The 22,272-nt window shown below is 46.6% G+C and overlaps 1 protein-coding gene across 2 annotated transcripts in view; it reads left to right on the top strand.

Annotated features, from left to right (window-relative positions):
* The window catches only part of cep85l (centrosomal protein 85, like), a 56,676-nt gene that overhangs the window by 9,622 nt on the left and 24,782 nt on the right, over nt 1–22,272 (top strand). For both annotated transcript variants that reach the window (XM_063002425.1, XM_063002424.1), the window contains exon 4: nt 16,744–17,306. In XM_063002425.1, coding sequence (XP_062858495.1) covers nt 16,744–17,306 — 563 coding nt within the window. The remainder of the gene's footprint in view (nt 1–16,743; nt 17,307–22,272) is intronic.

Below are 22,272 nucleotides of genomic sequence, written 5' to 3'. Positions count from 1 at the left end.
GAACACATGCCGGTGATGTTCTCTATAAATACCGCTCCTTCTCTTGCTTTGTTGTTGGGTTTCCATCACCAGGAAGCCAGAATATTAGGACCACCCACCTGATATGCTGCCAGACAGCTCCAAGAGTGTGTCCTGTGGTATCTGGTACCATGTTATCAGCAGGCCAACTCTTCCACACGCTTCCTTGGACCAGGCAGCCTTCTTCCATTGCTTCCTTATGCAGTTATGATACTTATGTGCCCATTGTAGATGCCCTTAATGGTGGGCAGGAGGGTTTGACCCACACCAGTCTTCGATGAGCCTTGGCCGCCCAACAACCTGTCAATGGATTATGGCTCGTTCCCTCTCAGACCACTTTCGGTGGGTATGCGCCACGGCTGCATGTTCCCGTTTTGGAGATGCCCAGTGGTCTGTCTTAACAAGTTGACCCTTTCACTTTGGGATTTGCTTCTGCCCATAGACAACATGCACCATGTTATGGAATTGGCGCTGCCATGTTTCTTCGGGGTGGTCCTAAAGGTTTGGCTCACTGTGTCCCTTAGGATGGGTGAAACATAGATGAAGGATTATGATCTAGTCCTCAGATAAAGGATTATGCCCCCCCCCCCCCCCCTCCCCTTCGTTCTAATTGGCAGATAAATCAGTTCCAACGTGGCTTAGTTTGGGGTGGGGTCTGGGTCACTCTTACACCTCAGTCTTTGCGTCATATCTTTTCCCAAGAGGAGCATCAGAAAGAATCCGTTCCTTCTGGGAAGCCTGATTAGCCAGTTGAGAGACGGCCCGGTAATGTGGTTAAGCCGTGATTTAGAGAGGGTATAATTCGGGTTAGTCCTCCTGCACCCTCTCCACACAACCCCCCCCCCCCCACCCAGGAACATATTGCCACACCAACTGCTCCACACCCATCTCGCTAATAATGGGGTTTAAAAGCTCGGGTGGGAAATAGGTTGGCGGCTCTTTTATTGGCTCGGGGGGTGAGAGTGTCTGGTGCTTAAAAATAATAGTAACAGTTAGTACAGATGGTGTTTTGTATAGATTACGGTGACAAAGTGGCGAGTTTTAACCCATTTTTTGGACATCCCGGCGTTCCCCGTACTTCCTAAATTGTTTTTGGGAACGTCTTGCAGGAATTAGTTACTGAATAAACGTTATAAGATTAAAACTATGAATTAGGTCCAAATAAAATGTGGTCTTTTTGGGTTTCATTTATTTGCTTTCCATTAGGGGTGGGTTTATAAAATCAATTTTTCGATTCGAATCGATCTTTATTTGAACGATCCGATATGGATTCATATAAACGCGAGATCGATCTTTTAAATACGCCCCTTTTTACGGTGCACACGGAAATCTGTTACCCCCTTTAATCTCGCCTGACCAGCCAGTGTTTTTTCATGCAACGAGATCTGACCTGCACATCAGTCCAGCATGGCAGAAGCTCAGGTTATGACCACTACACAACTCCTAGCACTGATTTTCGCTCGGCGACGGGTCGGTGCTGGATTCGGGAGGAACTCGGTGTTCGCTCTGCGATCAAAACTCGGCTCTCGATCGATGTGAGGAACAGCGAGGGGAAACACAGGGGAGAGGATGTAAACAGGTGGTGGAGCGCAATATAGTTTCTATCAGAATACATCAGCACACACACGAGTTTTACAGTATCTCTGACCTGATCGTTCTCTACAAAACAAAATATTTATTAACCTCCAACTCACTACAGAACAAGCCATGCTGCTCGTGTTGCCAGATCCACTCAGATTCATTTATTTCATCAGCGCACAAACTTTCATCTCTGGCTGCTTGTTGATGTGCATGTTTGGACGTGGTATCATTAAACCTTTCATCACTTCTCACGTGTGTTTTCGTGACAGAACGTAGTTTTGGAGAGCAGAGAAGCTCGCCTGTGATTCCCCCTGGTGATAGATGGTGTAGATGTAAAACCCCCCATCGCCCATCAGTCGTGTAGTGTGAACATTACAGCGACCCGGTGTTAATCAGAGTGTCGTGTCGTGTAAACTTGGCATAAGCTGTACAACAGCCCGGTGTATGTTTACATTTACAATGTTGTAGCGTGTCAGACATATAAAATAATAATAAAAAATGAATGTTACTGTTTTCTGTTGTGGATTAATTATTTATGTAAACAAAATACACAAATATTTTTAATAATGAGTGTTCTTTGTACAATTATCACATTCGTTCTCTGAACATCTTTACATATTTAAACAAAACCTGTTCATGTAACTCAAATATGCCTAAATGTGCTGAATTGAAATTGAATCGAAAATCGAATCGAAAATCAAATTGAATCGAATCGGGACCTTGTGAATCGGAATCGAATCGATCCAGGAAATTAGTGGCGATACCCAGCCCTGGTTTCCATTTACCACCTCAAATTTTCTGGAATTAAGGTTTGTATTAATTTAGATCAAGGCCGTAGCCATGAAATAAACACTAAGGGGAACCAGATTTACTGGGACGGGGAGGGGGGGGGTTCCTGCCATTCCAAACATTCCTCCCATATCAACAACTGATGGGACACCTGACGGATCCCAACATCTCCCAAAGCTCAGAGCTGGAATATGTTTATTAATAAGTTTCACATCAGTTTCACATCAGTACGTTATATTAAGAGGGACTTGAGCATGTCTAAATACCCCCCCCCCCCACCAATATACCCCACCCCCTTCAATCTTCAATCCGACACCTAGCGGAAGAACCGGGTCGAATCTCGGCAGTGCTATCTGCCGGCCGGGTGTCTGCACAGACATGACTCGGTGGATTGGCGCTCAGTCCAGTGTATTCGTGACTTTCCGGTCATACCAAACCTGCTGCGACCATGACCAGGATGAAGCGGTTGATGTAAACTTATATGAGTCCTGGTCCTCGCAACCATATAGACCCAGGGCCGCTCAGGTGGCGCAGCGGTAAAAACACACGCTGGAACCGGAGCTGGGATCTGGAATACACCGTATCGAATCTCAGATCTGCCTGCCGGCTAAGGCCGAGCGGCCACATGAACAACGATCGGCCTGTTGTTCAGATATGGCCGGGACTAAGCCGGATGGGGTCTCGCTCTCATGACTGGTGCAAGTACGACCTCTGCTGGCTGATTGATGATGGGAAAGGAGTGCTCTCAGGGTGAGTCTCTCCGTACACAACGCTGAGCTGCACCGCACTCGTCAAAGTGTAGGTGATGAGATGCGTACGGCTGCTGCCCACGTGTCGGAGGGGGCGTGGGTTAGCTTCGTTCTCCTCAGTCAGAGCGGGGATCGGCATTGGTGGAGAGGAAGCCTGACGGAATCAGGCAACTGGATGAGCTAAAAAGGGAGAAAATGCATCAATAAATATATATACAGTGTATCACAAAAGTGAGTACACCCCTCACATTTCTGCAGATATTTAAGTATATCTTTTCATGGGACAACACTGACAAAATGACACTTTGACACAATGAAAAGTAGTCTGTGTGCAGCTTATATAACAGTGTAAATTTATTCTTCCCTCAAAATAACTCAATATACAGCCATTAATGTCTAAACCACCGGCAACAAAAGTGAGTACACCCCTAAGAGACTACACCCCTAAATGTCCAAATTGAGCACTGCTTGTCATTTTCCCTCCAAAATGTCCTGTGATTTGTTAGTGTTACTAGGTCTCAGGTGTGCATAGGGAGCAGGTGTGTTCAATTTAGTAGTACAGCTCTCACACTCTCTCATACTGGTCACTGAAAGTTCCAACATGGCACCTCATGGCAAAGAACTCTCTGAGGATCTTAAAAGACGAATTGTTGCGCTACATGAAGATGGCCAAGGCTACAAGAAGATTGCCAACACCCTGAAACTGAGCTGCAGCACAGTGGCCAAGATCATCCAGCGTTTTAAAAGAGCAGGATCCACTCAGAACAGACCTCGCGTTGGTCGTCCAAAGAAGCTGAGTGCACGTGCTCAGCGTCACATCCAACTGCTGTCTTTGAAAGATAGGCGCAGGAGTGCTGTCAGCATTGCTGCAGAGATTGAAAAGGTGGGGGGTCAGCCTGTCAGTGCTCAGACCATACGCCGCACACTACATCAAATTGGTCTGCATGGCTGTCACCCCAGAAGGAAGCCTCTTCTGAAGTCTCTACACAAGAAAGCCCGCAAACAGTTTGCTGAAGACATGTCAACAAAGGACATGGATTACTGGAACCATGTCCTATGGTCTGATGAGACCAAGATTAATTTGTTTGGTTCAGATGGTCTCAAGCATGTGTGGCGGCAATCAGGTGAGGAGTACAAAGATAAGTGTGTCATGCCTACAGTCAAGCATGGTGGTGGGAATGCCATGGTCTGGGGTTGCATGAGTGCAGCAGGTGTTGGGGAGTTACATTTCATTGAGGGAAACATGAACTCCAATATGTACTGTGAAATACTGAAGCAGAGCATGATCCCCTCCCTCCGGAAACTGGTTCGCAGGGCAGTGTTCCAGCATGATAATGACCCCAAACACACCTCTAAGACGACCACTGCTTTATTGAAGAGACTGAGGGTAAAGGTGATGGACTGGCCAAGCATGTCTCCAGACCTAAACCCAATAGAACATCTTTGGGGCATCCTCAAGCGGAAGGTGGAGGAGCGCAAAGTCTCGAATATCCGCCAGCTCCGTGATGTCGTCATGGAGGAGTGGAAAAGCATTCCAGTGGCAAACCTGTGAAGCTCTGGTAAACTCCATGCCCAGGAGAGTTAAGGCAGTTCTGGGAAATAATGGTGGCCACACAAAATATTGACACTTCAGGAACTTTCACTAAGGGGTGTACTCACTTTTGTTGCCGGTGGTTTAGACATTAATGGCTGTATATTGAGTTATTTTGAGGGAAGAATAAATTTACACTGTTATATAAGCTGCACACAGACTACTTTTCATTGTGTCAAAGTGTCATTTTGTCAGTGTTGTCCCATGAAAAGATATACTTAAATATCTGCAGAAATGTGAGGGGTGTACTCACTTTTGTGATACACTGTATATAAATCAAGCATCAGTAGTACCATAGGTCAGTCAGTAACATGACCTACAGAGCAGGTCTGGACTGATCCATAAGCCTCACGTATGATCTGCTGATGATGTATGTTCATACCAGCGGAGTGAACCGTGTCCCTGACGCTGTCTGCACCCACCTCACTGACTTTTATTTATAGAAGGGAAGGACAGACAGGATTTACTGTCCTGTCCTGATGTACAGTCAGTGTTAGATCTGTAGGTGGGCTTTAGGGTCTCCGCTGGGATGGTAAACGAAATCTATAGGTCAGCAGCTGTGCTAATAATACTAGTAACAGATTATGTGAGTTGCTTTTGGGTACAGAAACTGTCCCGGTTGCAGAAACACTGGGGTGTAAATCAAAGCTGTGTGGCACCAAAAATACTGAGCGCACCACCCTATTAATCACAAGCTGTAACGAAGCGGGTCACGCCTCACCACCAGGCACCCGGTGCAGCTAAAATAGCAGCTGTAGCCTAACAGTTAAGGTACTGGACTAGTAATCAAAAGGTTGTTGGTTCAAGCCCCAACACTGCCAGGTTGTCACTGTTGGGTTCTTAAGAAAGGCCCTTAACCCTGTCGCAGTGATGCAAAACAGTAAAATGTTTAACAGCCTCAAACAAAGTGGTAATGGGTAACACATTAAAGATATAAAAACATCCACATCCAGCGGTGGAGAAAGTGGACAGAACAGGGACAGAGCAGACATCCAAGTTCTCTGAAACAGAGTTACAGGGCAATGCAGCGTTCGGCTCCGGAAAAGAGAGATGTTCACAAGTCACAAAATACGAGTCCGAGTCGAGTCACGAGTCAATATAATCTACACAAAACATATATTATAAATGTAGTGTAGAAATAAAGAAATAATCTGTAAGTTCAGATAAAAACAACAACAGATTAGCGAGTGTATTTAGCCGTTTTACTTCGTGTCTTTACTTTCCTCCTCATCGTGTAAATGAATGTAATTTCTGTAACAAGAAGGTTCCAGTTAAAAGCTTCAACTGATACGTTTTGTTTTCATTACAGAACAAAAGCGCTCGATAAATCACGGCACAGCGGCCAAAATCACAAACACGGCAAAAACAATCATAACCGCTGCTTACCTTAGCTTCTGTTCTTCCAGATGCTATTACATTTATAAGCGTGCGTCCCATTAGGAACAGAATCCGTTATTTTGTAAACGTGCTTATAATTAAAAACCTCCAAACTTTTCCCGGTGGTGAAGTAAAACAGGAAGTGGTTAGAAAGCCGATCGAGCGTTTCATTACCGCGTCATCTGTGTGACGCAAACTGAATAAATGCAAATAACAGCATTTCTTACTAACAATTACAATCAGAAGCTCTGATTGGTTCAGAAAGCGTCTTTCAACCATCAGCACCGATTCTGTAGGAGCGTTCCATTCACCCCGGTCGTTCCTGTGAAGTGCACTACGTAGGGTATTCCACCATTTTAAGTGGAACACCGGAAGCTGGCTGGAACATTTACACATTGTGTGTGTTGTGGGTTAACGTGTGGCCGGAGCGTTATTATTATTATTATTATTATTATTATTATTATTATTATTATTATTATTAGAGAGCAGAAAATGACACGATCAGAATATTATATATATATAATTATCACATGTAACTAATGGTAACACGTGCTGACGCTGCGACTCTTGTTGTTCACGAGTCATTTTTTTGCGAGTCACGAGTCGAGTCCGAGTCATTTAAAACTGGAGTCACAAGTCGAGTCTGAAGTCGCTGTGTGTGCGACTTACGTGCGACTCGGACTCGAGTCCCCGTCTCTGCGTCACACCACCTCCGGGCAGCTCGCTCATCCTTCAAAATCCTTCGAAAGCGCCGCGACTAATAAAACGCTTCTTAATAAAACGCTTCTTACATCAACACGGCCGAGTCGTCTGTAGCTCCGCTCTGTATTTAAATCAGGCGTCTGCTCTTAGAACGTACTGAAGCATGATGCAAAATATCCACATCAATTAACTGCGTAATACTTTCATTTTTATGGGTTGAATAATACAGCAGCAGGTTCCTTTGTTGGGGAACGACATAGCGCAGTGAGTTTGAGTCCTACATCAACACGGCCGAGACGTGGGCATTTAAGGGCATTTTAATCAACATCATTAATAGAACGATGATGTTTATTAGTTAACGGTTTAATCAGGTACGTCCCCGGTGCTGTGATTTATATGAGGGATTTTAAGGGGTCAGAAGTATAAGGTCAGTGTTGAAAGCGGTCCCGTGTGTGTGTTGCACTTTGTTGTGAAATGAGGAGGTTTAAAAGGGTTTAGAGAGTTTGTGGTTGGACTGCTGGAAGTGACAGGAACTTTGGTTTTACACGATTGCGTGAGTGATGTGAGGCACCTCTTAGATCTGGGTTTGAGATCTGGGTTGAATGGGCACCTCTGAGATCTGGGTTGAGATCTGGGTTGAATGGGCACCTCTGAGATCTGGGTTTGAGATCTGGGTTGAATGGGCACCTCTGAGATCTGGGTTTGAGATCTGGGTTGAATGGGCACCTCTTAGATCTGGGTTTGAGATCTGGGTTGAATGGGCACCTCTGAGATCTGGGTTTGAGATCTGGGTTGAATGGGCACCTCTGAGATCTGGGTTGAGATCTGGGTTGAATGGGCACCTCTGAGATCTGGGTTTGAGATCTGGGTTGAATGGGCACCTCTGAGATCTGGGTTTGAGATCTGGGTTGAATGGGCACCTCTGAGATCTGGGTTTGAGATCTGGGTTGAATGGGCACCTCTGAGATCTGGGTTTGAGATCTGGGTTTGAGATCTGGGTTGAGATCTGGGTTGAATGGGCACCTCTGAGATCTGGGTTTGAGATCTGGGTTTGAGATCTGGGTTGAGATCTGGGTTGAATGGGCACCTCTTAGATCTGGGTTTGAGATCTGGGTTGAGATCTGGGTTGAATGGGCACCTCTGAGATCTGGGTTTGAGATCTGGGTTGAGATCTGGGTTTGAGATCTGGGTTTGAGACACCAGTCAGTGTTGTGAATGACCTTCAGTGAGCAGAAGGAAGACGATGGAAGGGCGGGCGTGATGAATGAGATGGCATCAGGTGATGGGTAAAGCCCTCCTTCAGTGCTATAAATGGAAACCCGGGCTCTGTACTACTGAAGGCGTCTAACTGGAACCTTGACCACCGCCCCTGAGGATTGTAGTGGGCAGATTAGACGGATGTAACGTGAGAGCAGCGGAGGAGACCGGACAGTCGGCGCTGCTACGTTCATACATTAGCAGAATCCGGATCGATGCGCGGATGCTCCGAGGAGCTAATGCTGCAGGATGTGGAGCCACAGCGGAAGGAAGTGAGCAGCTGACGGTACCAGGATGAGATCAGTCGTCTAGCCAGTCGTGTAAAGTTTGTGGATCCTGGGCGGTTTGGAGATTGATTATGTACACTCAGGATCCGGCGCTGAAGTTCAGGAGGAAGGTTGAGACTCTGTGATGGATTGGCGCCCTGTTCATGGTGCCCAGAGATTCCCAGTGGAATCAGGGAAGAGGGTAAAGGATCAGGTTCCTTAATTTACTCCTTCAATTCCACACAGACATGATTGGCTATGTCTAGGGTGGTGAGGTAAATGGCTGAGGCCTTACGGTAGATTGACGTTCTGTCCATGGCGTTCCTACCTTGCTCTTAGTTATTCCCAGTGAAACTGGACCTGCCTTGACCCTGGCGTCCACACAGACCCTACGATGGATTGGCATTCAGGCCATGGTGTTCCTACCTCGGACCTGGTGCTTTCCAGTATAATTGGACTGGCTGTGACCCTGATCAGGATCAGGACGCCAGTGCGTCTTTTCACATGTGCAGTACAATGAAATGCTTTTTCTTTTCGGGATCAGAGTGCAGGGTCAGGTTGTATGGAGCTCCTGGAGTAGACAGGGTCAAGGGCCCTGCTCAAGGGCCTAACAGTGGCTGAATAGCAGAGCCTGGATTCGAACAATAACCCAAAGCTTTACCCACTAGGCGACCCCTGTCCCCTCTGTAGCACTGTTTATAAGGATAAATAATGCCTTATTTATTTATGGTCTATGTTTACGTTTTTTCCTAAAGACCCCAAATGTGACCCTCCTAAAACCATGGAGGTAATCAGACTGCGCTAAATTACCCCTCAGTGTAATAAAGTCTCACCCTGCGACAAACCCTGCCACCGTGTCCAGTGTTTACAGCCTCTACTGGTCAGTAAGGACTGGTTTTGAGTGGACGGACGTGTCAGAAGCGCCGGGGTTAACAGGACCGAGCCTCCGCTACCCCTTTTCCACCGTCGCGGCACGGAGCCCGTTCCGGTTCCCGAACTTGATTTTGAACCGGTTCCACGTGTTTCCACCGGAAAAGAGAGGTTCCAGACAGAGAACCAGCGGGCCGATCTGGCACCACAGAATACTGGGTTATTCAGGCCGAACCGTGACGTCCGTCAGTGGGCGTGTCGTACAGCATAGCGCGTTAGCAACAATGCCGTCGACTGGAGTCTCGTATGGAGCTTAGTGCTGCATTTTTATCTTTTAAACTTCACCTGATCACATTTTTAACCAGTTTGCCGCTGATATTTTCAAAGCGCCTTTAAAAAGATGAACTGTGTGATATAACGTGGTGAACGTGACCCGGACAGAACGAAAAACGCTTAACGTGAAAAATAAAGCGTGAAGCTTTTTCGACTCCCCGAGCTGCATAACCACACGTGAAGTAAATCCAGTTAAACACAGATACACGTGGTATTTTAGACTGGATCTGATGGTTATTTCACACAGATGTTTGTTCGTGTCGTGGAACTTTAATGATGTTTTATCGCTCGAGTCGAGCGCTGAGTAAATCGGCTATCTGCGCCGAGAGTCGCGGTGAAACCGAAGCACAAAACGCTTCTCACGTTAATGAACTAAATAAAACAACAACTGAGACGAACACGTCACGTCTTCTTATCACCGATAGTTAGATCGCTGCTTTATACATAAAAACCAACATCTGTAACAGCAGCACAAACGCTCACACATAATCCACACGCTCCGCCATGATATTACTGCTCTTAACTCTTAGTAAGTAACGCCCACCGATGATGACGCTGCTTGGTTCTTAAAAACTGGTGGAAACGCGCGTCGGTTCTCTACAGAACACCGAGGTTCTGAGAAACCTGAACAGAACCGGTTCAAGAACCACGTTTATTTTGGTGGAAACGTGGTAAACGAGCGCCAGCTGGAAAGGGTGAGAGGTTCAGCACTGAGATCAACCTGTAAAAACACCAGCTTCAGCGGAGGGCTAATGAGCACTCGCTAGGTTAACGGTCAGCTCAGGGAAACACGCCGCGCGTACACAGGCGAGCTAGCTTGTTTATACATCCTAACATTTAACGTTTGCAGCATGAAGCGGATGGATTCATCCAAAGCGACTTACAATTATGACTGATTATGACAGTTCCGAGCAATTGAGGGTTAAGGGCCTTGCCCAGGGGCCCAACACTGGCAGCTTGGCCAGCTTGATCCAGCGACCTTCTGATTACTAATCCAGCACCTTAACCACTGAGCTACCGCTGCTCATTACTCCACACGTGAAACTGGACATGCAGCAGATCTTTCAAAGTTGGAGTAACTGTCCAAAACTATTTCACAGGAGCGAATGAATTTAATAGATCAATGTAAATAATCAATCAAATAATCAATACGTTCTTCCTCATCTTCTTCTGCGTTGTGCTTCACTTCCCTCCCTCCCAAACATGCACGAGGTGTCGGAGGCACTGGTTCCAATTTAGAGTCTAGATGGGATTGTTTCATCTTTTCATTATAAACAAGGTTATAACAAGCAACAGCAGCTTGTACGCAGAAGGTTGCCAGTTCAAATCCCACCACTGCCAGGTTACCACTGTTGGGCCCTTGAGCAAGACCCTTAACCTTCAATTGCTCAGACAAGCTACTGTCACAGTACTGTAGGTCACTCTGGATAAACAGCGTCTGCTAAATGCTGCAAATGTAAATGTTTAGGGCAGTTGTAGCCCAGCGGTTAAGGTACTGGACTAGTAATCCAAAGCTCGCTGGTTCAACCCCCACCACTGCCAGGTTGTCACTGTTGGGCCCTTGAGCGAGGCCCTTAACCCTCAATTGCTTATACAGTATACTATCACAGTACTGCAAGTCGCTTTGGATAAAAGCGCCCGCTGAATGCTGCAAATGTAAACGTCTCTATACTTTTGCAAATCTTTCGTAGTTTATGTCCATGAGTTCCAAAAGTTTTAGTCCACTTTCAAAATGTGCTAGCGCCTCTGTGCTGTATCGTTAACAGAGCAGCGTCTGTGTTCCATCCTGTGTGTTTGCTGTTTGTTTTTCTGACCAGTTATTTTTTTGTACATGAAAATGGAATGACCAGAGGTACACACACCGACACAGTTCACTTTGGATTTTTAAAACTACATTGACAACATTTAGCAGACACTTTTATCCGAAGTCACTGAATACAAATCGATCAATCGAGGGCTAAGGGCCTTGCTTTGGGGCCGACCGATGACATTTTAACGACAGCGGGGCTTGGATCAGCAACTTCACGATCACTGGTCCAGTCACATACATATCGCTAATCTTTCTTCTAAAGCTTTTACGAGCAGTTATGAGTGGAATATTACATTTCAAGCACATTTCTAGACACAGAAATATCTTTCCTGTGATCAATATCTGCTATAAATGTAGAGATCCCCCTCGCCCCGCTACAGGGTCTGGTTTCACACGTTCAGACAGTGATGATCATTAATCAGAGCGCCTCCTCCGTGGTTCTTCAGCGCCCCTCCGCTCTGGTTTCTGCTGGACCGTTAACCCCACGCGCCGGTGACCTCAGCTCTGAGCAGCGGTTACATCAGATCCTCTCCGGTTCGCTCCGGCTCTGAGCCGCCCGTGATGTGACGGGAGGAGTGCGAGCGGGGTGTAAGTCACCGAGCGCCGCCAGCACGGGCACGTCACGGGGATTTATCCAGAGCTGCCCCAGACGCCCCAGCCGAGGGTGGAAGTGTTTAGTCGTGCTTCATAAAGTCTCCTCCGGAATCCGCTCTCGGAATTAGGGGGTCGCCACAGCAGATCATTCTGGTCCTCATACATGATCTATCATACACATACAGTACCAGTCAAAAGTTTGGACACACCTCATTCAATGGTTTTTCTTGTTTTTTTTTTATTTTCTACATTGTAGATTAATAATGAAGACGTCCAAACTGTGAAGGAACACGTATGGAATTATGTAGTGAACAAAAAAGTGTTAAACAAACCAGAATATGTTTTATATTTTATATTCTTTAAAGTAGCATCTTTTGCTCTGATGACAGCTTTGCACACTTTTTGGCTTTTTCTCAATCAGCATCATGAGGTGCCACCTGGAACGGCTTTCAATTAACGTTTGTGCCTCGTCTAGAGTTAATTTCTGGAATTTCTTGCTTTATTAATGTGTTTGAGAGCATCAGTTGTGCCGTGCAGAGGTAAAGTTGGTAAAATATAAAACATATTCTGGTTTGTTTAACACTTTTTCGTTCACTACATAATTCCATACGTGTTCCTTCATAGTTTGGACGTCTTCATTATTAATCTACAATGTAGAAAATAAAAATAATCAAAATAAAAAACCACTGAAGAGAAGGTGTGTCCAAACTATTGACTGGTACTGTATGTATATACATACATAAGATAAGAGATAAATAATCAGATGGAATAAGAGATAAGAAATATAAGATGAGATAAGGTAATATAAGATGAGATTGAATAAGAGATAAAACAAGATATGAGATTTAAGATTAAACATTTAAAAACGTACAGACTTAACATAGTGTGTACAGTAGTTATTTACACTATTAAGTTCACTTTTAAAACAAAGAATGTACCTATGTTTATGCTATGTATATGATATGTATACACCGACTAGGCATAACATTATGACCACCTACAGGGTATATTAGGCAGCAGGTGAACATTTTATCCTCAAAGTTGATGTTAGAAGCAGGAAAAATGATCAAGCGTGAGGATCTGAGGACCAGACTGTGATGGCTAGACGACCGGGTCAAACCTGCAGCTCCTGTGGGGTGTGTCCCGGTCTGCAGTGATCAGTATCTATCATGAATGGTGGTAAACCGGCGACAGGGTCGACCAAGGCTCATTGATGCCCGCGTGGTCCGATCCAACAGACGAGCTCCTGTAGCTCAAACTGCTGAAGAAGTTCATGCTGGTTCTGATAGAAAGGTGTCAGAATACACAGAGCAGCTCAGTTTGTTGTGTACGGAGCTGCAGAGCCGCAGACCAGTCAGGGTGGCCGTGCTGACCCCTGTCCACCACCGAGTGCGCCAACAATGGGCACGTGAGCATCAGAACTGGACCACGGAGCGATGGAAGAAGGTGATGCTTCGGGCGACGTTCTGCTGGGAAACCTCGGGTCCTGCCGTCCATGTGGACGTTACTCTGACACGTAGCTCCTACCTGAGCATCGTTACAGACCGTGTTCACCCTCTCATGGAGACGCTTCCCTGATATCTGTGGCCTCTTTCAGCAGGATGATGCTGAAACGGTTTGAGGAGCACAACGACCAGTTTGAGTGGCCTCCAGATTCCCCAGATCTCAATCCAGTCGAGCATCTGTGGGACGTGCTGGACGAACAAGTCCGATCCACAGAGGCCCCAGCTCACAACTTACAAGAGTTAAAGGATCTGCTGAGAACATCTTGGTGCCAGATACCACAGCACACCTTCAGGGGTCTAGTGGAGTCCAGGCCTCGACGGGTCAGGGCTGTTTTGGTGGCAAAAGGGGACCAAGACAATATTAGGACGGTGGTCATAATGTATATAGATGTACAATTTGAGTAATATATCACGTGTTGTGGCACTTATATCGGTGGTAGAGATGTTATTATAGAGTCGGATGGATGGCATACATAGCCAATCATGTATGTGTAGATGCCAGACTGGCCGATAGCACCGATGCGATTCGGACCCCGCCGTGCCCAAAACGATGCTAGATTTAAACCTAGTATTTTAGCCCGTGTTTAGACTTGGTCCGGACCAAACGAGAACATGATCCATGGGTACGCTGGTACACTTTAGTCCTGGTTTGCTCAGCATTCACACTCACGAGTTTACACACATTTACTCGGAGCTTCTTGGATTGGTCGGCCGCCCCGGGGCGCTGGAGCGTTCCCCTTGTGAGGGACGTGCTTCGTTTCGCGGGTCTCCGGCGTCCGTCTGCTCGGCGCCAGGATGGCGGCGACGGCCGGCAGGGAAATTCAAGAGCTGCTCTAAATACGTGCTGATGTGGAGACACCACAGGGGTGAGAGACCCCCGTGTGTGTGTGTGTGTGTGTGTGTGTGTGTGTGTGTGTGTGATCTGGCTTTGGGTTGCATGTCCTCGCACCCTCGTACACACTCGTAACACCGCGATCATGTGTCTGATTGCTCAACTGGACACCAGTGTTTACCAGAGCGTGTGTGATGTGATATTATCAGCTTTGTTTTTGACTGGTCCTACTGGGAGCTGCTACGAAATAGAAATACTTCCATATCAGGGCTTCATCATTTACATTTTCGGCATTTATCCAGTACTGCCTAAGCAATCGAGGCCTTGCTCAAGGGCCCAACAGTGACAGCCTGGCAGTGGTGGGGCTTGAACCAGTGACCTTTCGATGACTAGTCCAGTACCTTGAGTATCATATTTTGAATGGTAATGTACACTGCTGCTGAAGACTCCACCCTTGACCGAGAGGGGCGGGCACACGCGCCGTCTCTGGCCACTTCTTTTCACCTGCCAGGGACAAGCTTCCGCTTGCTGTAGTACCGTTACGTCTCCTCCCTAACAGACACAGCCAGTCGTGTCCGTGTGGTCGCCCAGACGGTCGATAGCACAGCTGAGATTCATGCACAGATGTCCGGTCTGTGTTCCAGTGTAGAACAATATAGGTGTGTTCCAGTCCCCCTTCCCAGTAGTTCCCTGTAGTGGTGACATTTTAAGTGAGATTCGAACCTTAGGGAGTGAAGTCGTCGAGCTGGAAGGGAACTTCAGACTGTAGGGGGTCTCAGTATGATACACGGTCCAGATTCATCAGTCTGGAGTTACTGCACAGAGCACAGGATCACAGCTCAGAGGGCGTCCCGAACGAAGGGGATTCGAACCACTGATGTTCCCTTATAGCCCAGATCATGTGATCAGCGTGTTGGAACCCTGTGTGGTGGAACCAGCAGCCTGAGGCCTCGGCAGGCCCGGTTTGTGCCGCGTTCCTCCTCCTCGGTCCGAATCACAACCAGACGGTTATTCTGAGCACGACGACTCTGTTCCAGCTAGTTAATAAGGCCGTGCTGGTGCGCTGGTGTTCTTATATATTCATCAGTTTCTTTATTACCCAGAAAGCCTCAGGATGTGCTCAGGGCTGGATCAGGGCGTGTTGCTGCGTGACCTGAAATGCCAGCATTTCCACATTTATAGCTCCTAGATTTCCCCCAGGTTGCCCAGACAGGTAGAACTAACCGTTACCACCGCCGTGTCGTAAATAATGTCTTTTTTTTTTTACTGTTGTTTATTTCTGAACGTTCTGCTCTCACAGTTTGATCGGGAATAACGGAAATCTTGTTATCGATCGATTAATTAGGACAGATATAAAATGTTTACATTTGCAGCATTTAGCATGTAATTATAGCTTAGATATACAGTTATATAAGTACAGTTATAATACAGCATGCTGTTTTGGGGTTATAAATGAATACTGATACTTTAACATCACACATTGTTCAGGTTTTCATCATCTCGTATCATATCGTATATCACCACTTCTCTAAAGCATATCGAGATATGAGTTTAATCATATCACCCAGCCCTAGTTCCAATGCTTGTTAAACGTAACTTCTTCCATCCCGACCGAGACGCGCTGTGGACTATCACACGTCCCCTCCTACTCGCACCGTCGACACCGCTTCTTTTTCCCTGCTAGAGACGAGGAAACAGAGAGAAGTAGCTTGTGCATGCTGCAGCAGAATGTTTTTTATGTAGTGTGTGAAGTTGAAGCTCAGGATCACTTCAGGATATTGTGATGAGGAATGATGTTAGACGTTGTTTTGCTCGTTATATATTTATAGTTGAAATCTGTGTTCCGTCACTGTCTAAAGCCCTTCAGCTCGGCATCGTGCCAAGTCCATGTGGCACGCGTGTGGTGCCCTGTTCATGACGGACTCTGCAGCTGGCACCCATCATGCACGCTCTGTGAGGGGCGCCGTCATTCTGCCGTAAATAATCTTTAGGAAAGATGCTGTGTGTGTGTGTGTGTGTGTGTGTGTAAGACAGAGAGAGAGTGTGTGTGAGAGAGAGAGAGACAGAGAGAGAGTGTGTTTGTGTGAGTGGGTGTTTGAGACAGTGTGTGTGTGTAAGAGAGTGTGTGTGTTTGAGACAGTGTGTGTGTAAGACAGTGTGTGTGTGTGTGTGTGTTTGAGACAGAGTGTGTGTGTGTTTGCCCTGTGATAGACTGGTGACCTGTATGGGGTGTTTCCCGCCGTTCTCCCAATAAATCAGACCCACTGTGACCATGACCAGGATAAAGTGGTGGTAAAACAGACAGTTAATGAATGAATTGAAATGTTTGGTGAGTACAGGATGCCAACCTGTCTGACTGGTGTAAGTTGCCTGGCAAGCCTAGATTGCCCTTATGTTGTACTGGTGCTCCCACAGAGACCCTGACCAGTTTAGGGTTCATTAACACCCCTCTCTTCTTCTGTTCCCCAGACCACTCCAGCTCGAGCGGCACCCTCTCCTTCCTGCCCCTGCGCTCTCAGGGCTCCATCCCCACCGCCCACGTCATGCCCTCTCCGTCCAGCTCCAAGCTCGGCGTCCACTCGGTGCCCGGCAGCCCCTGGAGCCAGCTGTCCTCGCCCGTCTCCGGCCCGCTGGACATGAAGGACCCCCGCCCGGTGCGCCGCTGGTCCTCTCTCACCCGGCTGAGCGGGCAGGACAGGAGCGGCGGGCCGGCGTGCCACTCGGGCTCTCACGGCTCGCTGGACCGCGGCCCGCTCCACACCGGGGCGGAGCGCTCGTGCCCGTCCCCCCTCAAACCCAGCACGCTGGACCTGAGCTACGGCGCCCTACCCGAGAGCAGGGCGCCCCTCCCGCCGGCCGGGCACAGGGGGCACTCGCCGGCGCACCGGGCCGTCGGGGGGTCGCCCATCCAGCCCAGCGTGAGGACTCAGATGTGGCTGAGCGAGCAGATGGAGTTCAGACCCGACGGCACGGGCGCCTGGCACGAGCAGCAGCAGCGGGACAGGATGAGGCAGGAGGCGGAGCTCTCACAGGTAAGCTGGCATGGTGACCCCCACATACGTTATGGGGGGGGGGGGGGGGGGGGTACCTGTGTGGTTCTTCAGGTGTGACGCATGAAATCCTAAGCTGCGTCAGAAATCGCATACTTACAGAGTACGTACTAGATTTGAGGAAGTACGCGGCGCTCGGCCGGTAAAGAAGTACGCGGCGCTTTCAGTACAGAAGTGTGCAGTATGCACGCAACACCCCTACGTACTACATCCGCCATCTTACCGCCATCTTACCAACAGAGCGCGCGCTCCTTACAAGCCCCACTCAGCAAAATGTTGGATATTTAACGTTATTTAGGGTTGTACGTAATATTAACATTGTTATTTTGTTTATCTTACTTACACTTGTAAACAGAGGGCTCTCCTCTTTCCACCAGCTTTCTTGTTTCTTCTTCCGCTTCGAACGCCTACGCAGCTCCAGTTGCATTATGGGATACATTAGCAGACCGAAAGTGTCATCCGGGGTCATCCGGGTACTTCTCGCGTACGTCTTTATGTGTACTATGTATTCGGACGTACTGACCGCTAGGGCTGGGCGATTTTCACGATTAATTCGGTTAATTCGCGTGAACGTTTTCACCCGATGTTAGAAATGTGACAATCGCGATTGTTTACATACTTTATATTGTGATTAAAATACCAACATGTCACGAGGCAGAAACTGAGCAGACGCTCGCGGAATATAAATCAGGGAACGTTTCATATCAAAAAGGGTGAAAACAGGGTACAAAATCAGAGGATAAACCAAAACAGTAAACGGAAGACGACAAGGATCATACACGGTAACGGTTCGATTCAGTAATAAGGAGCGCAAACACGATCACACACGAACAGAAGAGTTTAATTAAGATTCACTGAATCGAACACAGCCGAAATGAATCAAAACTCCGGAGCCATCAGGGTTGCCGCGATCAGGATTGGCCGACCGGGGACATGTGATAATCACGTGACAGTCCGTGGGAGCATGGGAATTGTAGTCCATATTGTTAGAAGCAGACCGTGCCCCCCCCCAGTGTAGATACTGATACAGACTCAGTCAGTGGTGGAAACAGTAAACAGGCTCGTGTTCCTTTTAAAAAACCTGTAAAGAACTGTTTGTAGTTTTGCACTTTTCTTAGTGTAAGGAGGTTCTGCTGCACATTATTTAAAGTGAGTTGTTTGTGAGTTATTCTTATAAAGGATATAGCTCATTAAGATTTATATTTTGTTTAAATTATTGTTAATTATTGTTATATTGTTATAAAGTTTGAGTCCCTTGAAAGGATAATTATAGGTGGTGCTGTTACTATTCTTGCACTCCTGCAGTCTTTTAAATGAAAATGTAAAAAAAAAAAAAGAAATTTGAGTCTTTTTTCAATTGCATTATACAAGAACAAAAAAAAAATCACAATCGACACTCGGTAATAAATGTAAAATAATCGGGATTTTTTTTTTGTTGCCAAAATCGCCCAGCCCTACTAACCGCTCACGCGTACTGCTTTCGCGTACTATTGAGTGTGGAAGTATACGATTTCGGACGCAGCTATAGTTTCTGTTATTGTGATGAGCCCAACTACTGGATCTACTGTCCTTCTGCCTCGCCAAAGCCACGGAGGCGTCACCCAGGCAACATAAGCACTGAATCCTACTGTCTCTATACAAGATGTAACATAAAGCCTCCACAAGGGGGCGTTCGCGTACACGTTTATGTATGAGAAATGTACGAGAAAGTGTGTGTGTGCTTGAGTGTCTGTGTATGTATATGAAAGTGTGTTTGAGAGTGTGTGTGTGTGTGTGTGTGTGTTTAAAACAGGCAGCTCTGTTAATGCAGGGAAACATGCAGCAGTGTTAGTACAGTCAGTGAGGTGGTGCTGCCACCTGCTGGATAGATTCTGTCGCTGCAGCATCAGGACCAGTTGCTCTTTTTCTTTAGATAAAACGAGCACGGTGGTATTTTACCAGAGAATTACTGGATCAGTAATCTTAAGGTTGCTGGTTCAAGCCCCACACTCACCCATTTGGGCCCCTTGAGCGAGGCCCTTGACCCTCAACCGCTCAGATTATATTCAGTGATGATTGTAAGTCGCTTTGGATATCAATATCTGATATATGCCGTGAGCCCACCTACTGTATCTACTCTGTCCCTCTGCTCTGCCAAATGTGGCTGGCCGAGGGGGCACGGAGTGTCAGTTTCGCTTGACCCTTAGTCATCGGTCTCGCTGAAGTCTTAGTGTAGTCAGTGAGGTGGTGCTGCCCTCTGCTGGATAGATTCTGTCACTGCAGCATCCAGACCAGTCGCTCTTTTTCTCGGGCTAAAGGTACAGAGGAGCTTTTTGATGCACAGTATATGTAGTCAGAACATTATGACCACCCACCTAATGCGATTGTGTGTGTGTGTAGTACTCAGTTCTCTTAGAATCTGGGTTAGAATCGAAGACTCGATAGACGTGATGATGAGTGCTGTGATTTATTTATAATAATATAATAATAATATACATTTTTAATCACCGCAGGTACAGAGTTCAGTCGTGACAGCTTTATTAACACTACTGCGCACACACACACACACACACACACACACACGTTCAGTAAAACCTCGTGATTGTAATAAACGTTTAAACAGTAAGAAATACACTTTTATATAGAAGTCTTTGTATAAATAAACTTAAAATCAGTGCGTCTCAACATAAATCTTTAAGTGGAAATGAGCTGAAATCGAGCAGTGATGTTCCGAAACCACTTTTTCTTTCTTAAACTTTATCTACATTTAACATATCGGCAAATTCTTCGTACAGTGAATAACATGGGCGTGTAATCTGGTCCTGTAGTACCGACTGTGATGCAGATGTAGCAGAAAACATCACACACTAGGTCTTATACATGGGCATCGTACCCGGCCCGGTGGTAAATCAGGTGTAATTAAATAAACCACCTCCTCGTTTCTACACTCACTGTCCATTTTATCAGCTCCACTTACCATATAGAAGCACTTTGTAGTTCTACAATTACTGACTGTAGTCCATCTGTTTCTCTGCATGCTTTGTTACCCCCTTTCACCCTGTTCTTCAATGGTCAGGACCCCCACAGAGCAGGTATTATTTGGATGGTGGTGTGTTAGTGTGTGTTGTGCTGGTATGAGTGGATCAGACACAGCAGCGCTGCTGGAGTTTTTAAACACCGTGTCCACTCACCGTCCACTCTATTAGACGCTCCTACCTAGTCGGTCCACCTTGTAGATGTAAAGTCAGAGACGATCGCTCATCTATTGCTGCTGTTTGAGTCGCTCATCTTCTAGACCTTCATCAGTGCTCACAGGACGCTGCCCACGGGGCGCTGTCGGCTGGATGTTTTTGGTTGGTGGACGATTCTCAGTCCAGCAGTGACAGTGAGGTGTTTAATCCACTCATACCAGCACAACACACACTAACACTGTAGAGAAACAGATGCAGAACGTCACATCTCGAGCTTCACCAGCTAAACTGCAAACGCAACAAGCGGTCAGGACCATTCAAAGATTTTCCAACAATAAATAACGAAGGATTAAAAACAGCGTATAAGGTGATTAGACTCGGAACTAAATAGCAGTAGCACGCTGTGTAACGTTAATTTAATTTTGTTCACACTTGTTTTAGTGAAAGTGGATTAAATAGTGAAATAATGTGGATGTTTTATTCTGCTGCTTCTTATTTTCACGGCCTGATCGTAGGATCTATTTACACCAGTAACAGCTGATCAGAACTCACAATTTACTGCTGTTTTATAAAGAAATAAAATAAATATTGAGTAGAATTGAGTGTAACTCCAGATTCTCATGTGACCCCCTGCAGAATATAACCCCCCACCTCTGATCTAGATGCATTTAAGGATGCAAACGTCAATCCTTATGATTAATAATGGACCCAAAAAATGTGTCTCCAACAAGCATTTAGTCTTAAAGCAGGGCTTCAAACCATGATCACAGCCAAACCGGCGCTCCAGGGAGCGAGGGCCCGGACCGGGGGCCCCCGGGTGACCCCCTCTCTGCAGTGATCCGGGTCACATGAGCTTGACGAGGATGAGCATGAACAGCAGCACAACGACGATCAGCAGGAAGTTCAGCAGCAGGTTCAGGCCGCGGTTGCTGATCAGGTCCATTTTTGCCGTCCCGGGGGCCCGGAGCGGGTCGGTGGGGGGGTAGGCTGGCAGCGAGGCACTCGTGTGGGGGAGACGGACGAGGTGGCACCAACTAGTCCATCCTTCATACGTGGAATGAGCTAAACGACGTCAAGGATAAATAAAGAGCACGTAATAAATAAAATAACTTTGATTTATGACTGTTGGTTTGTGAGCGAGAGTTTCTCAAGGGCCCAACAGTAACAACCTGACAGTGGTGGGGCTTGAACCAGCGACCTTTCGATTACTAGTCCAGTATCTTACCTGCAAGGCTACAGCTGCCCTATAAAATAAAGTTTAAATATGATCCCAAATCAGAAAAGTTTTGTTTACTATTTTATTTCTACATTTTTCCCTTTTTTCTCCCAGTTTAGTCGTAGCCAGTTCCTCTTCCTCTGCTGGAGGACGTGTGCACGCTCCACAGACGCCTTCTTATTTGAAAGAAACGTTGCATTTTGTTTTTTTTAATCGTGTAGTTTACAAGATGTAACATAAAGCCTCCACAAGGGTGCGCTCACGTACAAGGTTTATGTGACAGTCAAAATTAGTTTTCTCTGCGACACCCAAGGTTTGAAAATCCCTGATTTAAAGTGACTTACGATTCCATTGTACCCCTGATGCCCAGAATGGATTCCTGCCTTTGTGTACGCATGGTCCAGGCGCACTGCTACCCTGATCATGATAGCTGCTTTATAGCTTCAGTACGGTCACCAGACACTAAACACGTCCTGACTGGCCGGGCGCTTCGTTCATTTATTTTATTTTTTATCAGTGTCGCCCACTCTATCAATGCCGCCAATCAATCCCAAGGCTTCTA

This window comes from Trichomycterus rosablanca, chromosome 9 (assembly GCF_030014385.1).
Source record: "Trichomycterus rosablanca isolate fTriRos1 chromosome 9, fTriRos1.hap1, whole genome shotgun sequence".
NCBI classification, from domain to species: Eukaryota; Metazoa; Chordata; class Actinopteri; order Siluriformes; family Trichomycteridae; genus Trichomycterus; species Trichomycterus rosablanca.
The sequence above is the reverse complement of the archived record's forward strand: the minus strand, read 5'-3'. Positions and strand labels throughout refer to the sequence as shown.